This window comes from Sciurus carolinensis, chromosome 2, assembly GCF_902686445.1.
Source record: "Sciurus carolinensis chromosome 2, mSciCar1.2, whole genome shotgun sequence".
NCBI classification, from domain to species: Eukaryota; Metazoa; Chordata; class Mammalia; order Rodentia; family Sciuridae; genus Sciurus; species Sciurus carolinensis.
Window position 1 is genome coordinate 91882247 of NC_062214.1, and position 14639 is coordinate 91896885.

The following is a 14639-nucleotide window of genomic DNA, read 5'->3' on the forward strand; positions in this document are numbered from 1 at the left end:
TACTGTAATTAGGAGGTAAATGGGACAGCACCCATCACAATGCCTACCAGGTGGTTAGAACTTAAAAACATTATTTTCCAGGGGTGTGACAGCAGGGCAGTTAAATGAAAGAAAACAACAGAATCAATAGTCCACTGGCAATTTCACAGAACATTTTCTACAGCCAGAGGAACATTCTAGAAAGAATGCATTTCCTAGATTGTATTCAAACAGATAAGGGATTTAAACATGGTCAACTTCTCAAAGCAATGCTAAAGTTTTTGCAAATATGACCCAACTTTTTAAAAACCACAAGGTGATTCCACACACCACTAGTGTTTATTATAAAGGAATGTTGCTCAAAGACATACAACTTGGGGTTTTAAATTGGCAACTTTAGTAAACCATTACTTGAGCCTCATGAAAAACCCTCAATTCCCTTCTTGCCCAAATAAAAGTCCAATGGAGGAAACCATCTCCTGGTTTTGTGCCTGGAGGGAAATTAAAAGCCTGGCCTTTATGAAGTTTTGGATCCAATTACAGTGTCGGGGGTGATCTAGGAGAACTTAAGATCTTTCCTTACTGCCTTAAACCAAACAAAATGTCAGGCTTGTCACAGACCTTTAAAAGCAATTGCATCTAAAACCAGGTCCGCTATTTTGCCTGGGAGAGCGTGTGGATGTCGGAGAGGCATGAAGAACTTATCTGACAAACTTAGATAGAAAAATATGGAAGGAAAAAATAGAAAGTTCACAACAGACTCAGGAATTACTATCCAACCTCCAGAAAGCATGTCTGGAGTGGAAAGTTTTAGAGAATTCTAGAGTGGACACTATCTCACTGAGGGGAGAGGGCTGTGGTTCTTGCCTGCAAATGCTCCTGCCAGCTTTGAAAGACATCCAGTATTACAGTGGTTATAGTGGAGTTTCCTCAGAGACAAAGCTTCAGTCACTAAATCTTTTCCCTGCGTAGGAATTCATGGCTCATAGAATTTCAATTCTCTCTTCTTCTTTTATTTTTTTCTTTAAAAAAATTGAAATTGCAAAGCTGCCAGAGAATTTTAACTTTTCTGAAGTTTTCACAGCGATTTTAACAAAGGTTTGAATTTTCCATGGAAAAATAAGCAGATAAAGATTCTGCATGATGTTTCAGGGCACAGTTCTTGACTTTTCCTGTAATTGTCCCATCCTGGAAAATACTGAAACGCTGACTCGGCATAGCCAGCAGGCTGCGGCGAAGGGGGCCACTCTTTACTTGCTGGGGATATAAATATTTTCACATGCTGTGATGTAGGGTCCTCTTGGGTATACAAATAATTCTATGATTTTGGAATGAAAAAAATACATTGCTTCAGGGATCTTCTAACCTTCTTGGTTTTCTCCCTATATATCTGTCTGGCAAAAAAGGCCCACGAAGGATTTTCTTTTGCAAACCACTGGTAATTTTATATTTTCTCTGTCTCTTCTTGCTTCAGATCACACTGCTTTTGTGTCTGGACTGAAAATATAACTGAAGATGTAAGAGTGAAAAGGGAAAACCTTAATGAAAATGTTGGTTGCTATAGCCCATGGCCAATAACCAAAGAAACCTGTTGTGCTTTCAGCAATCCATTTTCTTTCCTGGCTGCTTTGGCCTTATTTTGTAGTTTGCTTCAGTGGTCTCCCTTGCAATAAGAAAATGATGCTTGCTTCACATATGAGGTGGGAAGCTCATAGGAACTCTGATGGGGGAGGGGCCCTGCAGATAACTCAGGTAGGACAGCATTTCAACCATCCAAGGCAGATGGGGTTGGATTCCACTCGTAAAGGTTTCTGTAGATAGGGATGCAGACCTCCCTTGCAATTACAGTCTCTCTGTTTTTAATTCCTCCCTCAAAGCCATTTACTTCTTCCCTTTGTTCAACCAAAGTCTTCTTTACTGTAAGTTCCCTTACTCTTGTTTATAAAATTCAAAATTACATGTTAATCAAGTGAATTATATGTCTAGATAAATTACAGACTAGAATTATAGTCTAGTCTTACTAAAGCAGGGAGTCTATTTTAAAGAAAGAAAGATGGGCCTGTGTAAAAGAATCAAGAGTCCTGGTGCAAGTCTCTGACAGTGCTCCTTTCTTGGTTGTTAACTTATAACACACTCATCGCAAACAGAATTATTCATGCTGTAGCCTAAATATGCAATCATTTTGAAATTGGAAAACACAGGCACTGTTAAAACTTGAGAAATCCCATGCTAGATATGTATGTATGCAAATACATATATGTGATGCTCTTGTTTGCATGCATGGTTATGCCACTCATTAGAAAGCAATGTGTTCTGGGTCTTCGTTTTCTGCAGAAGTTCTGGGAATCTTTGTTAGAACATGCTGACTTCCCAGAAGCAACGGCAGCACCAAGGAACTGTGGGACAGTGACTATCATTGCAAGGAGAGAAAAAGAACAGCTACAACCTTCTGCCTTTATAGCCCCACTAATTTACAAATGTCTTAAATAGGGGTTGAGCTCAATAAACAGCTTGCTGAATTTCATGGAACACAGTTACCTTTATCTCTTCAGTGTTACTGCAACTCATTCCACCATTCTGTATTCCAGATTGAGCTTTCTTTCTCTAAAGAGCCACATAGTTCCCTGGGCCCTTCTGGGTGTTTATCCTGACATCCCCTGGATCCCCACCCAGGTCCCCTGGAGACACCCATGGAGTGGTCTTCCCAGTGGACCACTCCATTTCTTAGAATTATCAGAGATGGCAACTCTTAGAAAGTGGCCTTAGGGGCCTAATTTTGTTATTTGAAGGCCTTTCTGGGTGAAAGCTTGCTGAGGCCAAGTATGTACTGGCCTCCACAGAAAGCTAGGTTAGGGAGGGAGGTGGATACTGAAGAGGCCATCAGAAGTTTGGTGGCAGAATCTGGGCCAATTCTTAGAAAGCCACTAAGATTATTAAGGTAAAGCTTGTGTCATGAAAGCAGGCATTTCTCAATTGAGGGGCAGCAAAATCCCATACTTCCAACACTTCTGGGAGCCCTTCGAAAACAAACATGACTGAGGGGGATGCACTGAGTAGGAACAGGAAATGAGATGGCACCCCAAGGCTCAAGCATGTAAGGTGATGGGCTAGTGGGGAAGGGGCCTGGCAGAACATTGTAAACAGAGTCCTTTTTTCTGAAAGCCTACTCCCCAGATGGTCCCAGTTCTTGACCAGTCAGCCTCAGAAAAAGCATGAGCCTGGAGTACAATCTGGGACTTCCAGGTATGAACCTGGCAGGGCGTTGGCTGCACACAGTGGAAACAGAATCTGGTTCTGGCTACTGGGCTGGGTCTTTTGGAGTGGAGCCAGGCTACAGAGAAGCCCTTGAGTGTGGGCACCACTGTGTGTTGGCTTCTTAAAATAGGGGCCTTAAGGTGGCAGACCTCCTCTGGTTCGGCCGTGGCTGCTGCCATCTGGCCCTGGAGAGCCAGGTGCCCATAGTCACTGGTCATTTGTGAAGCCAGTCCTCCCAACTCCTCCGGGTTAGTAACCGACTTAGTCATCTGGAAAAAGAAAACAAGCAAGACACAAACACACACACACAGAGAAAAGCATGAAAACCATGTGTTAATACCATTGGAAGCCAAAGGATTTCATTCACTTTCAAGCTCCCAATGGGGTGAAGGCGAGTATTGGCATTCAGGGCTGAACGCTGGAAAGGGCAGCTCAAGCAGAGCCCATGCCACATTGCACACAAAAGGCCAGAACCCGGGCAGACCTACAGGGCCCCTTTTAGGCCAGCAGATTCTGGTTGGGCCAGATGGGCACATGCTCAGCATTTAGGCCGTGCATTGTGGAGCTGGGCCCTGAGGGATCACTCTCTGGGAGGTGCCCTGTGGGGCCAAAGAGGAATTCCCTGAAGACACCACCAGGAGGCACAAGCCCTGTACACTGCACACCCTGGCCTGGGTGTCTATGGTTTGGTCTCTGGGTCTCCAGAAGCAGGGTCCACCCAGGTAAAAGAGGGCATGAGGACAGGGCTGTTAAAAAAGATGTGAATAAAAAGTGGTGGAGAAGCCAGTATTTTGGAGGAAGACACTCAGAGAATAGCTTTGAAATAAATTTGTGCCAAAGCGTGATAAGGGTTCAGTCACAACCTTCTTATTGCCAAGACTGTATTTCCCTGCTTCGTAGAACAGGGTATCTTAGCTAATCTCACCTAACATGCTAGTTTCTAGCTTTCCTTCTTCCTCTGAACAAAAATGCCAATTAATTCTCAAGAACAGCTTTAATGTGTCACTCAGAAGTGTCCTTGTCCCTTTGAGGGAATTCCCTCCTGCCTCATCCCCTTCCTTGCTCTGGATAACTCTCCCTCTATACCCTTTGAAGGCCTTGATGTGAAAGGGCTTTTAAAAAGACTTTTTAAATGATGGGATGTCAGTCTCCTCTAAGGCTTTTTTTTACAAGGAAATGTCACAAGCCTCAAGCCCAAGTGTGGGTTCCAAGGAGCACATATTGAACCTCAAGAGGGTGAGGTGGCACCATGAGCTGCTCTATCTGTCCCCTCGCAACACAGAGATTCTAGGAGTGAGCCCACAAGGTGAAATGGGCCTCTCCAATCAAGGCATAGGCCAGCTATCTCAGGAGTGGCCATGCAGCCAGCAGCTGGGCTCCTTAGGGTCAAGGACACCAAGGGTCAACACGGGGTAGCCCAGAGCCTGGCCCAGGAGATACTCTAAAAATGCCACAAGGCCACTCAAAAATGTCTTCTCCCACCACTGCATTGCATGGTGAAGCTGCAGAGTGGGACTTCTGATCTGCCCTTTGTGCTCCCTTTAGAGGAAGGGCTTGCGCTCACCTCCAACTGGTCTGACACAAGGAGATGAGATGGGTATTATTCCTCCTGCCTGCCCCAGCCCCAATTCTTTTCAATAACAGTAGACCTGGCAAAGTCGGTTTCCATGTACGTGTGGAGCAGCCAGCGAAGCCTTCGTGGTCCAAGCTCAACCTCTAGTGGACACACGATTACATGACAGAACCAGAGAAGCGGCTGGGCCACGGTGATGGGACAGCAACCATATGGTGGCTCATTCTGGTCCCTCCAGCAAGGAAGGCCCCTTGATTTCTCAACTCAGACTTCTGTGGCAAAAGTATCAGAGGCATCTCCAAAGAGTCCACCCTGTGGCATCTGAGCCTTTTAAAGTGAAGAGGCACTTTACCCACATACTCCTATTCATCCTCTAAAGACACCATTTGGCATCTTTTGTGTAACTTATCAAGATAGCAGTCCCTGTTTCTTGATGGCATTTATGTCTAAGGATCCACGAAATACAGTTCTTGTATTACATTTTAGCAAAAAACAACAAAAAAATTATCTCCAAAAGTTACTTTCCTTCTGTTGTCAGGTTTTTCTTATTTGTTTTGTTTTTAACATAACCACAGTTTCATTTTGCCTAAAGAGTAGGCAATACCATATTGTCTAAGTGTTATAATTTGACTCTGTCAGACAATTTCATCTCTGTTTTATTTTATCCCAAAATATCTTCTCTCATACTGTGATTTAAATGTATCAAAATATCTCAAGTCCTTTCAGAGGTGAATAGGACTTTTTTTCTCCTTGACTCCAACTTCCTTCTCATTTCCTCTCTTTTCTCATATTTTCTCCTTCCTTTGTTTCCTGTCCTCATGCCCAAATTTCAGTCATCTTAATTCCTTCTTGTGGCTTTTTCATGAGGTCAGAATCTCTGCAGACTGGGTTTCCAGACCGCAGGTGACCAGAGAAACCATAGAGGGCAGGTGCTAGAACCCAGGAGGAACTAGGAGCATGGATCACTCTCTTTCTCCAACAGAGAGGTCAAATTTAAAGACTCAGAGGTGGTGGCAGACAGAGGGGCAATCAGCAGTGGGAAGGGTTCTTTTCTTACCATTTCCTGAGCTGTCACGGCAATGGCTTTGGAGTATTTAACCACAGTTGTCTGGTAGTCAACGAATGTTCCCTTTGGTTCTGGAGGGGTGCCTTCATCCAGCTATAGAGAAAAGGAAAAGAACCCAGAAGTCACAAGAAACCCATTGAAGCGTGGACTGCATTTATTAGAATTAGAAACATAGAGAAGTTGCGGGGCCCTCAGATTCTTTAGCTCAGTCTGAAAAGAATTCCCCAACTTCTGCAGTAAGGACTGCAGTACTGCTGCAGATAAGGTACTCAAGGGACACAGTCAAGAGTTCCCCAGATGAGTCTCAGAATGGGATGCATTCTGGAGAAGTAATGTTTCAGCTCAAGTCTGACCAGGTCAGGAGCACTCCACATATGTAAAAGGTGGGGAGGTAAGCCAAGAAAAGGGATAGCACTGAAGTACACAGAGGCCTGGCAGACCCGACACTTCAGGGAAGTGCAAAGCAGAGGAAGGTGAGGTGGGAGAGGAGGCAGACTGTAGATCACCAAGGGCTTCCCTAGGATGCTGGAGTCCACACACATCTATGTCCTGGAGCCCCTATTTCTGAACTAAGTTGGAAAGAGAAGGAACTGGAAGTTCTAGGAATAATTTGTTGTTCATCTGACTGCAAGTGTGATAGGAACTGAGAGAAGGGCAATCACTGTGTGGTGGAAGAGTGGGAGCAGGTGGGACTGTGGCTGTGTCCCTTGAAAGGCTGAGGACATATTGCCCAGAAACTTGTAACTAAGACCTGGTTCCAGAGCCTGTGAATGTTCCTCAAGCTGATTAAGCTCTCCAGGTTTCAGAGGACCTTCATTGGTAACTTCCAAGGATGACATGGTAGTAGTGAGAATCCAGAGACTACACCTGGCGGAGAGCTGCATAAAGGGAGAGGAGATGATGACCACGGTAATGAAGATGATACTGTTGATAGTGTCAATGAAGACTACAGAGAAGAAAAAGGCGACCTGTCTTCACCACCATCATCAGTATTATTGTCATCACTGGTTGCTGAATGATATTCCAGATGAAGAGACAAGGCAAAAAGATACCAATATAGGACGTGGGAGTATAGTGGGCTCAGTTTCACTCAAACAGGAGTGGGTTTTGACCATGTTGGGAATGAGGCTGGATCTGTTGTCTGGAGAATCTTGAAATCAAGAGGAAGATGGTAGGAACTGTGCAGGCAATGACATATTTGAGAGAATCTCCCTGGCAGCTCTTTGCCAGATAGTTTGGAGTAAGGGAAGAGATTGGGAGCCAAGAAGTCAATTAGGAGAATGTCAGATGGTGTCCTCAATAAGAGTCACATGTCATAAACAGTCAAAAGCTACACTGTGAATTAAAGGAATATGTGCTTGGAGTCTGTGTGTGATACGGTTGCACAGTCTGGGGGTCATTTTCACCAAACAATACAACACAAACTCTGGGCTAGGTTTTTTTGGGGGGGCGGAACCAGGGATTGAACCCAGGGGTGCTTAACCACTGAGCCACATCCCCAGACCTTTTAAATATTTTATTTAGAGATAGGATCACACTGAGTTACTGAGGCTGGCTTTGAACTTGTGGCAGAGATGACTCCAAGTGTCTTATCACAGTGTGGGGACCCTACTAGTCAAATGAGGATTGAGTTGTAGACTCATCTGTTCAGTGTAAACCTGCTGAGCATCTTCTAAGTGTCAATAATATGCTAGAATCCTTCATTTGAGATGTGGCCCAACTGATCCCAAGCCAGGATGCTGGAGCTAAAGGGATATTTAGAACATGTAGCCAGTGACTGCTGGCTACCACAATGAATCTTTACCTAATTTGAAGGCAATGAGAAAGGTAGAAACAAAGTAGTGCTTCAGGATTTCTGACTTATTTAGTTGAAAGAATTCCCCTTTTTTTGGGATTACAAACTTCACATTGTTTTTTCTTTTCTGGTATTAATATGACCTTTCTTTTATGAAATAGTTGTGATGCTGATAGCAAAATTTTGTTTTGCTTCTGTAACTTTCCTGGCACCAAAGTTGTGAGGAAAACAAAGAAAAGGTACTGTGTTGTGAAATTCCACAGAATTCCACAAACTTCACTGAATGGAGAGAGCTGAAGTGACTTGTCCTAAGTCACGGAGAAGGCTTATTATTTCACATAACCTATCAGTTCCAGATCTCTAGTGCTTAGACACATGGCAGGAAATCTCCAGAACCACTATAGTGGAAGCTCTGAAGGCATCAAGAATTGTAACTAAGTTCAAATAAACTTTGGGTACACTCACATTATTCTGCTAGTTATTGCCCTTGAGGACTTAGGCAATGATTTGAAAAGCATATCACTGTTTTAACCAAATTAATGAACCTGGATACAAGCAACAGCTTCCTAACATCCTTCTGCTTAGGGCCCAAAGGACTAAAACATCCCTTAAAGCAAAGGCTCCAGCAAAAAGACAGAGTAAAGGCAGGATGGGTAAGAGGTATTATGTGGTCCCTTGGATGTCAGGGCAGATCAGGTAAGAGTTTAGGGGTAGCCAGAAATCCCAGTGGTTTATTTTATAATTTTTTGGTGCCAGAGACTGAACCTAGGTGTGCTTAAACACCGAACCACATCCCCAGCCTTTTTTAAAATTTTGAGACAGGGTCTTGTTAAGTTGCTGAGGCTGGCTCTGAACTTGTGATCTGTCTGCCTCAGCCTCCTGAGCCACTGGGATTATAGGCATGTGCCACCACACTCGGCCCCAGTGGTTTGTTTTAAAGAACGGAAGTGGGGGGATCCTTTGCTCGTGCATGGCCTCTGTGTCTGTGTTGTCAGCAGTTTCCAGCTCTTCCATCAGAGTCACGTGTGTCCTGGGCTGAGGGAGCAGCTGTCACACCACTGACATCAGGTGTGCGAGAGCTGCTTTCCGTCTGCAGCCTGTGGCAGTGTGTAAGGCTCACTGCTGCCTCAGGGAGAGACTTCAGATCTGACTCTCACACTGTAGGGATTGCTGGGACATTTCCCTGTCATTACACCGATTCTGAAAAATCCCTTTTCCCAAGAAGAAAAAGATCATCATTTGACTTTCTAATTTGTACCAAGAAACCTTGGACTCCATTATTTTATATTCTTGGTAGACATGTGGCTTATTTTCAAAGCTCCAGTGTTCTGATGTCCTAAAAACCAAATATACCCACACTGAGACTTATCCAAAGACCTTGAGAAAGAGAATTTTACTATTTACTCATCTGTTGCCAAACTGTCTTTATATGAAGCATGAGAGGCTCATAGCAGAAATTAACCCATTAAGTTTTCAATTCTGTGACTATTTCAATGAAATGGACCCAGGTGTAATAGAATAGGTTGAAAATCACAATCTAGTTTATTATGCAATTTGTTATCATGCATACCATTAATCACACAATTAATAGTATTAATGAATATTATCTCTGATCAATTCACCTAATACTTTTCTCAAAAGGACAAAATTCTAAAAACAAATTTTTTTTTCATTTTGAAGTTACTACAAGTGGTATATTTGTTGCTCAATTTAAGTTTTTGGTGTTCTATAAATGAGACAATGGGACATAATGGGTTAACAGACACTTTGAGAAAGTGGAACCCCAGGTCTCTAAAGGGAGACTTGGCTGTCCAGCCCAGGTTTGTTACTTCAGCAGTGTGACAATGACTGCATAATGTTTAGGGATAATTACTCTAATTATAGTTCAAGGGTATCATTTCTTTATGGAGATATGAACAACCAATCTGCTCTAAATTAGCAATTAAAGACTGTTTATTATCCTGAAAAACCATATTAATGTATTCACAATCTGACAATGGACATGTCAAAACACAGACGATGCCTATAATTCTTGGCTGTGCTATCACAGGACAGCAATTAGATGTTGATGAACAATTGTTCTTTCTGATGAATATCAAACTGACATGATGAGTGAAGGATTCCTTGGGGGAAAGAGCAAGAGATATGGAATTGAAACTGTCTCCAGTCATATTTCCCTACTGACCCCTGTCAATTGATGGGTCACTAAATGAGAAAATGATGCTTATCTTTTTGTCTGTTGTCTATGAGAGTTCATGGAAGGCTGTTACACATATTATTTCATTGGTTTCTGCATTTGACTAAACACCAGAACCATGAGCCTCTTTGTAGAAGTACCAATAGAAATTCCAAGGCTCTACTCCATCTAGATCCCAAACAAGCAAGGCAGGGGTGGAGCCCTGGAGCTTGCATTCAGAAAAGCTCCCCATTATCTCACAGTAACCATTTTGAAGCTTGCTCTTCACAACAAACTTATGAAGAAGACAGAGGAGGTTAATAATTATTTCCATTTTACAGATGAGGAAATCAATGATATCTTCACCACCTCCCATCCCTCTAGGTAAAACTGGAAGGAACAGGGGAAATTGGCTTACAAAGGTAATGAATTGATAATGAAGAGAGAGCAATATGTTGAACATGTGCTTGAACATCTGTACATAATTAGACTCTCAAGAAGGCTTGCTTGGGGACAGGTTGGAGCGGGATGGAGGCAATGATGGCTGAGGAGGACCCATTCCAGCCAGAAGCCCATGCCCACCTTGCTCACAGCCTCGGCGATGGCGTCCACCATGCCTCCCACCAGCCCCACTTCACTGGCAGCTTCGTTCAGTGTCACCATGATGTCGTCCACGGCTTCCTTCATCAGCTGGGCAGCCTCCGTGATGGCATCATGGGTGTGCTGAGCCTGAGAAGGGAATTGTGAAATGTTTCCTTCCACAGAAGGAAATGATGCTTAGTCTTTTAAGAACTGCTTCACTTCTCTTATGAATAATCTTAAAAAGACAAAACCATATCCTCAAGGTGAAGCACAACAACATATCCTATATTCTCCCTTTCCTTGATTTTTGATGTTTGTTTGCAATCCAAATAAGTCATAAAGACAAATAGGAAAAGATCTTTTTTTTTTTAATAATAAAGAGAAAGAATAAAACTGAAATATCAAATAGTGTCTTGTGACATGACTAGTTTTATTTGTTACTATGTTCAGGGTGGTAGAGAATGCCACAGGCTACCAAATATAGGAGTTGACATATTTAATGAAAAAAGAAACTCATATAAAGGAAAAATGTATTCATAACACATGTACTTCTCTTCAACATTGCCCAATACACTCTAATTCCCTTTCTACAAATAAGTTAGATTATGGAAATGTAGGTACATACAAAATACATAAATCTGTAGAAGGCCTAACAGGCTTTAGAACTATGTCACAATTTATATTGCCAGGAGACTGGAGAATGAGCCAAGTTCTTCCAGGGCAAACACTCTGCAGACACAGCCACACTGCCCTCGTGTACCTTACACCCTACTGTGAGGACCTGTCCATGTCAAGCACAGAGCAGGGCCTGGGTAAATGAAAGAGTGGACAAAAGATGAAACAAGGGCAGTGCTGGGTGATCTGGAAGACACCTCGAGTGGCAGCAAGAGGCAGGGAAAATTTTCTAAGTCTGGGGCAGGAAAATTTGGGATCCAGTTGTGGCTCCAAAACCAACTAGCTAAGTGAATGGATGAACTTGCTTCCTCTTCGGTACAATGGGAAGAATTATAACATTGCTATGTAGCTAACTTCTGATGGACTAATAGGGGGACAGTGCAGGAGGGGGCTGTGCCCATACCCTCTGCAATGCGACCTAACACCAGGTAGTTAGCATGAGGGCTGCACTGCACCCAGGACAGCAGGAAGGGGCTGGGGTCATCCTGGCCCACCCTGGGGAGACATTTCCAAGAAGTCCCAAATATTGCATTTTTACTTTGGTGGGTGAAAAGGTAATGAAGCAAGTAGGACTTGATAGATAACTACTATGAATTTTTAAAAAATATTTATAAAAGAGAAGAATTGTAAGGAGGCTAGTGAGTCATAGGAACTGGCCCTGTCTGAACTGAAAAGCCCTGGGAAGCAAGAAGAGTTCCTGGAGGATGACATCTGATGAGAGGTGACACATGCTGCTCTCAGATAGTTATCCTTGAGGCAACCGTGTCAGGAGGCGTAAATTGCTGTCTTCAGGATGTAATAGAGTAAACTGGCAATTTCAGTTGATAGCTAATTTTTTGGTACAGAGAGGGTATAACATGAAATGTACAGATTGCTTTGTTTTGATGACAGAAACCCGAAAGGTGCTATCTCTTCTATGTCACACACCACAGAGATTATTTCATACAAATATATGATCATTTACAAGGAGATCAAATAAAACCTGTGTTTTTCTCTAAGTCTCAGTTCAGATGAACTCACTACTGATGACACAAAAAAATGTCAGAAATTTTACATATTCATATGAAAAGTAAATATGTGCTTTAGGGGAGAGACAAGTGCTGCTTGTCAAGGATCTGCTGTCTCCTTTGGGCTCAGGAAGGTGTCAGGAGCAAATCTGGGAGGCAGCAGAAGCAGTAGTAAGTCATGAAGTTGTTCTTTTGGAACTCCTTGGAAAATTTACAGGGCATTTGCCCTGTACAGAGTGACAAAAAGCCACACAAATAATCCTTGACTTTGGCTATCCTAGCAATTAATTATTTTCCCATCTGCTTGGTAAGATGGGCTGTTAGGGTTTCTAGAAGACCTGTTGTCCTTCACTCCTTATGTTTAAGTTTTACAGATATTTAGAGGGTCAACTCACAGTCTACCTCCTCTGTGAAGCTGTCTCTAGTTGTACCAGCCCCATCCAGGGGCCTTTGCTCTGAACTCCAAAGGCAAGTCACATCTAGGTTGGATAGCTTAGTTCTGAACCACACACTGTGTGCTTGTGCTGGCTGAGCACAGGAGCTTAGTATGTCCAAAGACACAGTAGGATCTCAATTAAGGCATGTTCAAACGACCAGTGGCCATCCAGGAAGCATTCAGTAGGCCAACAATGAGGTCGTTAATTTTGATTCTAGAGGGGTTCCTTGTTACTGCATCTCACAGCACAACACACAAGAAAACCAGATTCCATTCTTTCTTGGACACATGCCTGAAGTCAACTTCCAAGGGAGCCTTGTTTCTTTCTAATAGCATTTCCACTACAAAGTCCAGGACAGCAGGCAAAGACATCACGGGAGGATGGGAAGTGGGAGAAGGCTACAGGGGGCAGATCTCAATTATAGTAAAGGGAGAAAAACAACTAATAATTAGAACAACGCAACAGTGAATAGGCCTATGTTTTTGCTGGCATGTTGCAGGCAGCTGCTATGGGGGTCTATGGAGGACGCTGGGGAAGGGACCTGGGTGGGGAGGGGACACAGGCCGGAGCTCAATGGGGCCAGGAAAAGGCTACCAGCACATGCTTTCCTAATATATGCAATTCATTAATCCCAGGCTCTGTGCCACTTCTTGTTTTAAAACACCTACCACACCAGGCACATTATCTCATTCAGTCTCTGCCACAGGGAGGGGTTCATAATGAGTCCCATTGTTTAGGTGAGGAGACAAAGAAATGAAGTAACCTGTTAGCAAGAGGTGGAGCTGGGATTTGAATCCAATTATGTCTGACCCCAGAGCTTGGGCTATTTTTCACCAAATCAGAACTACTTAAAAACACTTTAACTCTATTTTTTTTCTGTAAATGAAGAAATACAACAGGCAATGTAAATAAAACAGTATCCATACAATGAGTAACACCTAAATGGTTATCTGTGCCTTTGCCTCTTAGGAAAGGGTCTGAAAAGCAAACCCAGGGGCCCAGGTGTCCTTTGGGATAAGCCTGTCAATTTGCTTTTCCCAGATTGTACTGGTGAGAGGACAGTTATCACCTGCCTGGCCTTTACTCATCATGACTTACTTTACACCACCCAGTGCTTCTGGTTCCTCAGTGAAAACTACTCTAGCCATCAGTTCCAAGCACAGAATGCCATCATGAAGCTTATGGTGCTGACTAATGTATGCTCCCAGTCATGGGGAGTTCAGAACTGGCTGTCCAAGCAGATAGGATCATATCTTAAAAACCCATCCAGAAAAATCCTACTTTGATATCCTACTGGCCCTGAAACCTCTTAGGTGGAGGGTGGAGACATGTGGCAATAAATAGCCTTGGAGAAAAGACAAACGGAGCTGAGTTAGAAGGTTAGCTCTGACTCCTCCAGTTTGGAGAGGGTAGTCCCACATCGGGGCACCTACTGCTAATCTATCAGAGTCAGGGCTGCATTCTTTGTCCTTCTTGGTCTCCTCCACCAGTTCTGCAGCTAGACTTGTTATTTCAACAGACTCTGCACATTCTGAGGGCGGTGGCAGACTCTTCATACTTTTAGCATACCCAGAATTAGGCTCTTAGTAATTGTCAGATATTTGAATGAAAAACTGAACATAGAAGATGCAAGTTTAAGACAATATTCAGGCTGTCATAGTGTGATGTTTCTAAAATATGAATTGATTGTGTTATTCTTCTGCTTAAAGACTATCACTGACTGCCCACTGCTTACAATAAAGGTCAAATTCCTTGGCTTGGAAGATGAGATCTGTCACAGCATGGCACACTCTATCCTTTTGTCCAACCGTCTTTGTGATCTGCAGACACATCGGACTGCTTACCATCTTCTGAAGATATCACAATCTTTTTCTTTTGTAACTCTATGTTTGGCTTTGCATACACTGTTCCCTCTTCCCAAGTTCAAAGTAAAATTTGGTATAAGGTTACCTGTGACACACTATTGTCATCTTTGGCCACTTAAAGTAGCTGGGTGACATAACAGGCTGAAGAAATGTTCCTCTTACCAACTGGCAAGAGGGATATCATATGAAATTACTGTCTCTTAAGTGTGAGGAACTCAAATGACATTCA

At 43.1% G+C, this 14639-nt stretch overlaps 1 protein-coding gene across 7 annotated transcripts in view; it reads right to left on the reverse strand.

The window, feature by feature from the left end:
- Tln2 (talin 2) overlaps nucleotides 1-14639 on the reverse strand; it is a 392003-nt gene that overhangs the window by 47091 nt on the left and 330273 nt on the right. For 6 of the 7 annotated variants that reach the window (XM_047538975.1, XM_047538970.1, XM_047538971.1 and 3 more), the window contains 3 exons: nucleotides 10427-10573; nucleotides 5865-5966; nucleotides 3384-3503 (listed from right to left, as the gene is read on the reverse strand). In XM_047538975.1, the coding sequence (XP_047394931.1) occupies nucleotides 3384-3503; nucleotides 5865-5966; nucleotides 10427-10573 (369 nt within the window). The remainder of the gene's footprint in view (nucleotides 1-3383; nucleotides 3504-5864; nucleotides 5967-10426; nucleotides 10574-14639) is intronic. The other variant, XM_047538976.1, reaches the window with a different exon arrangement.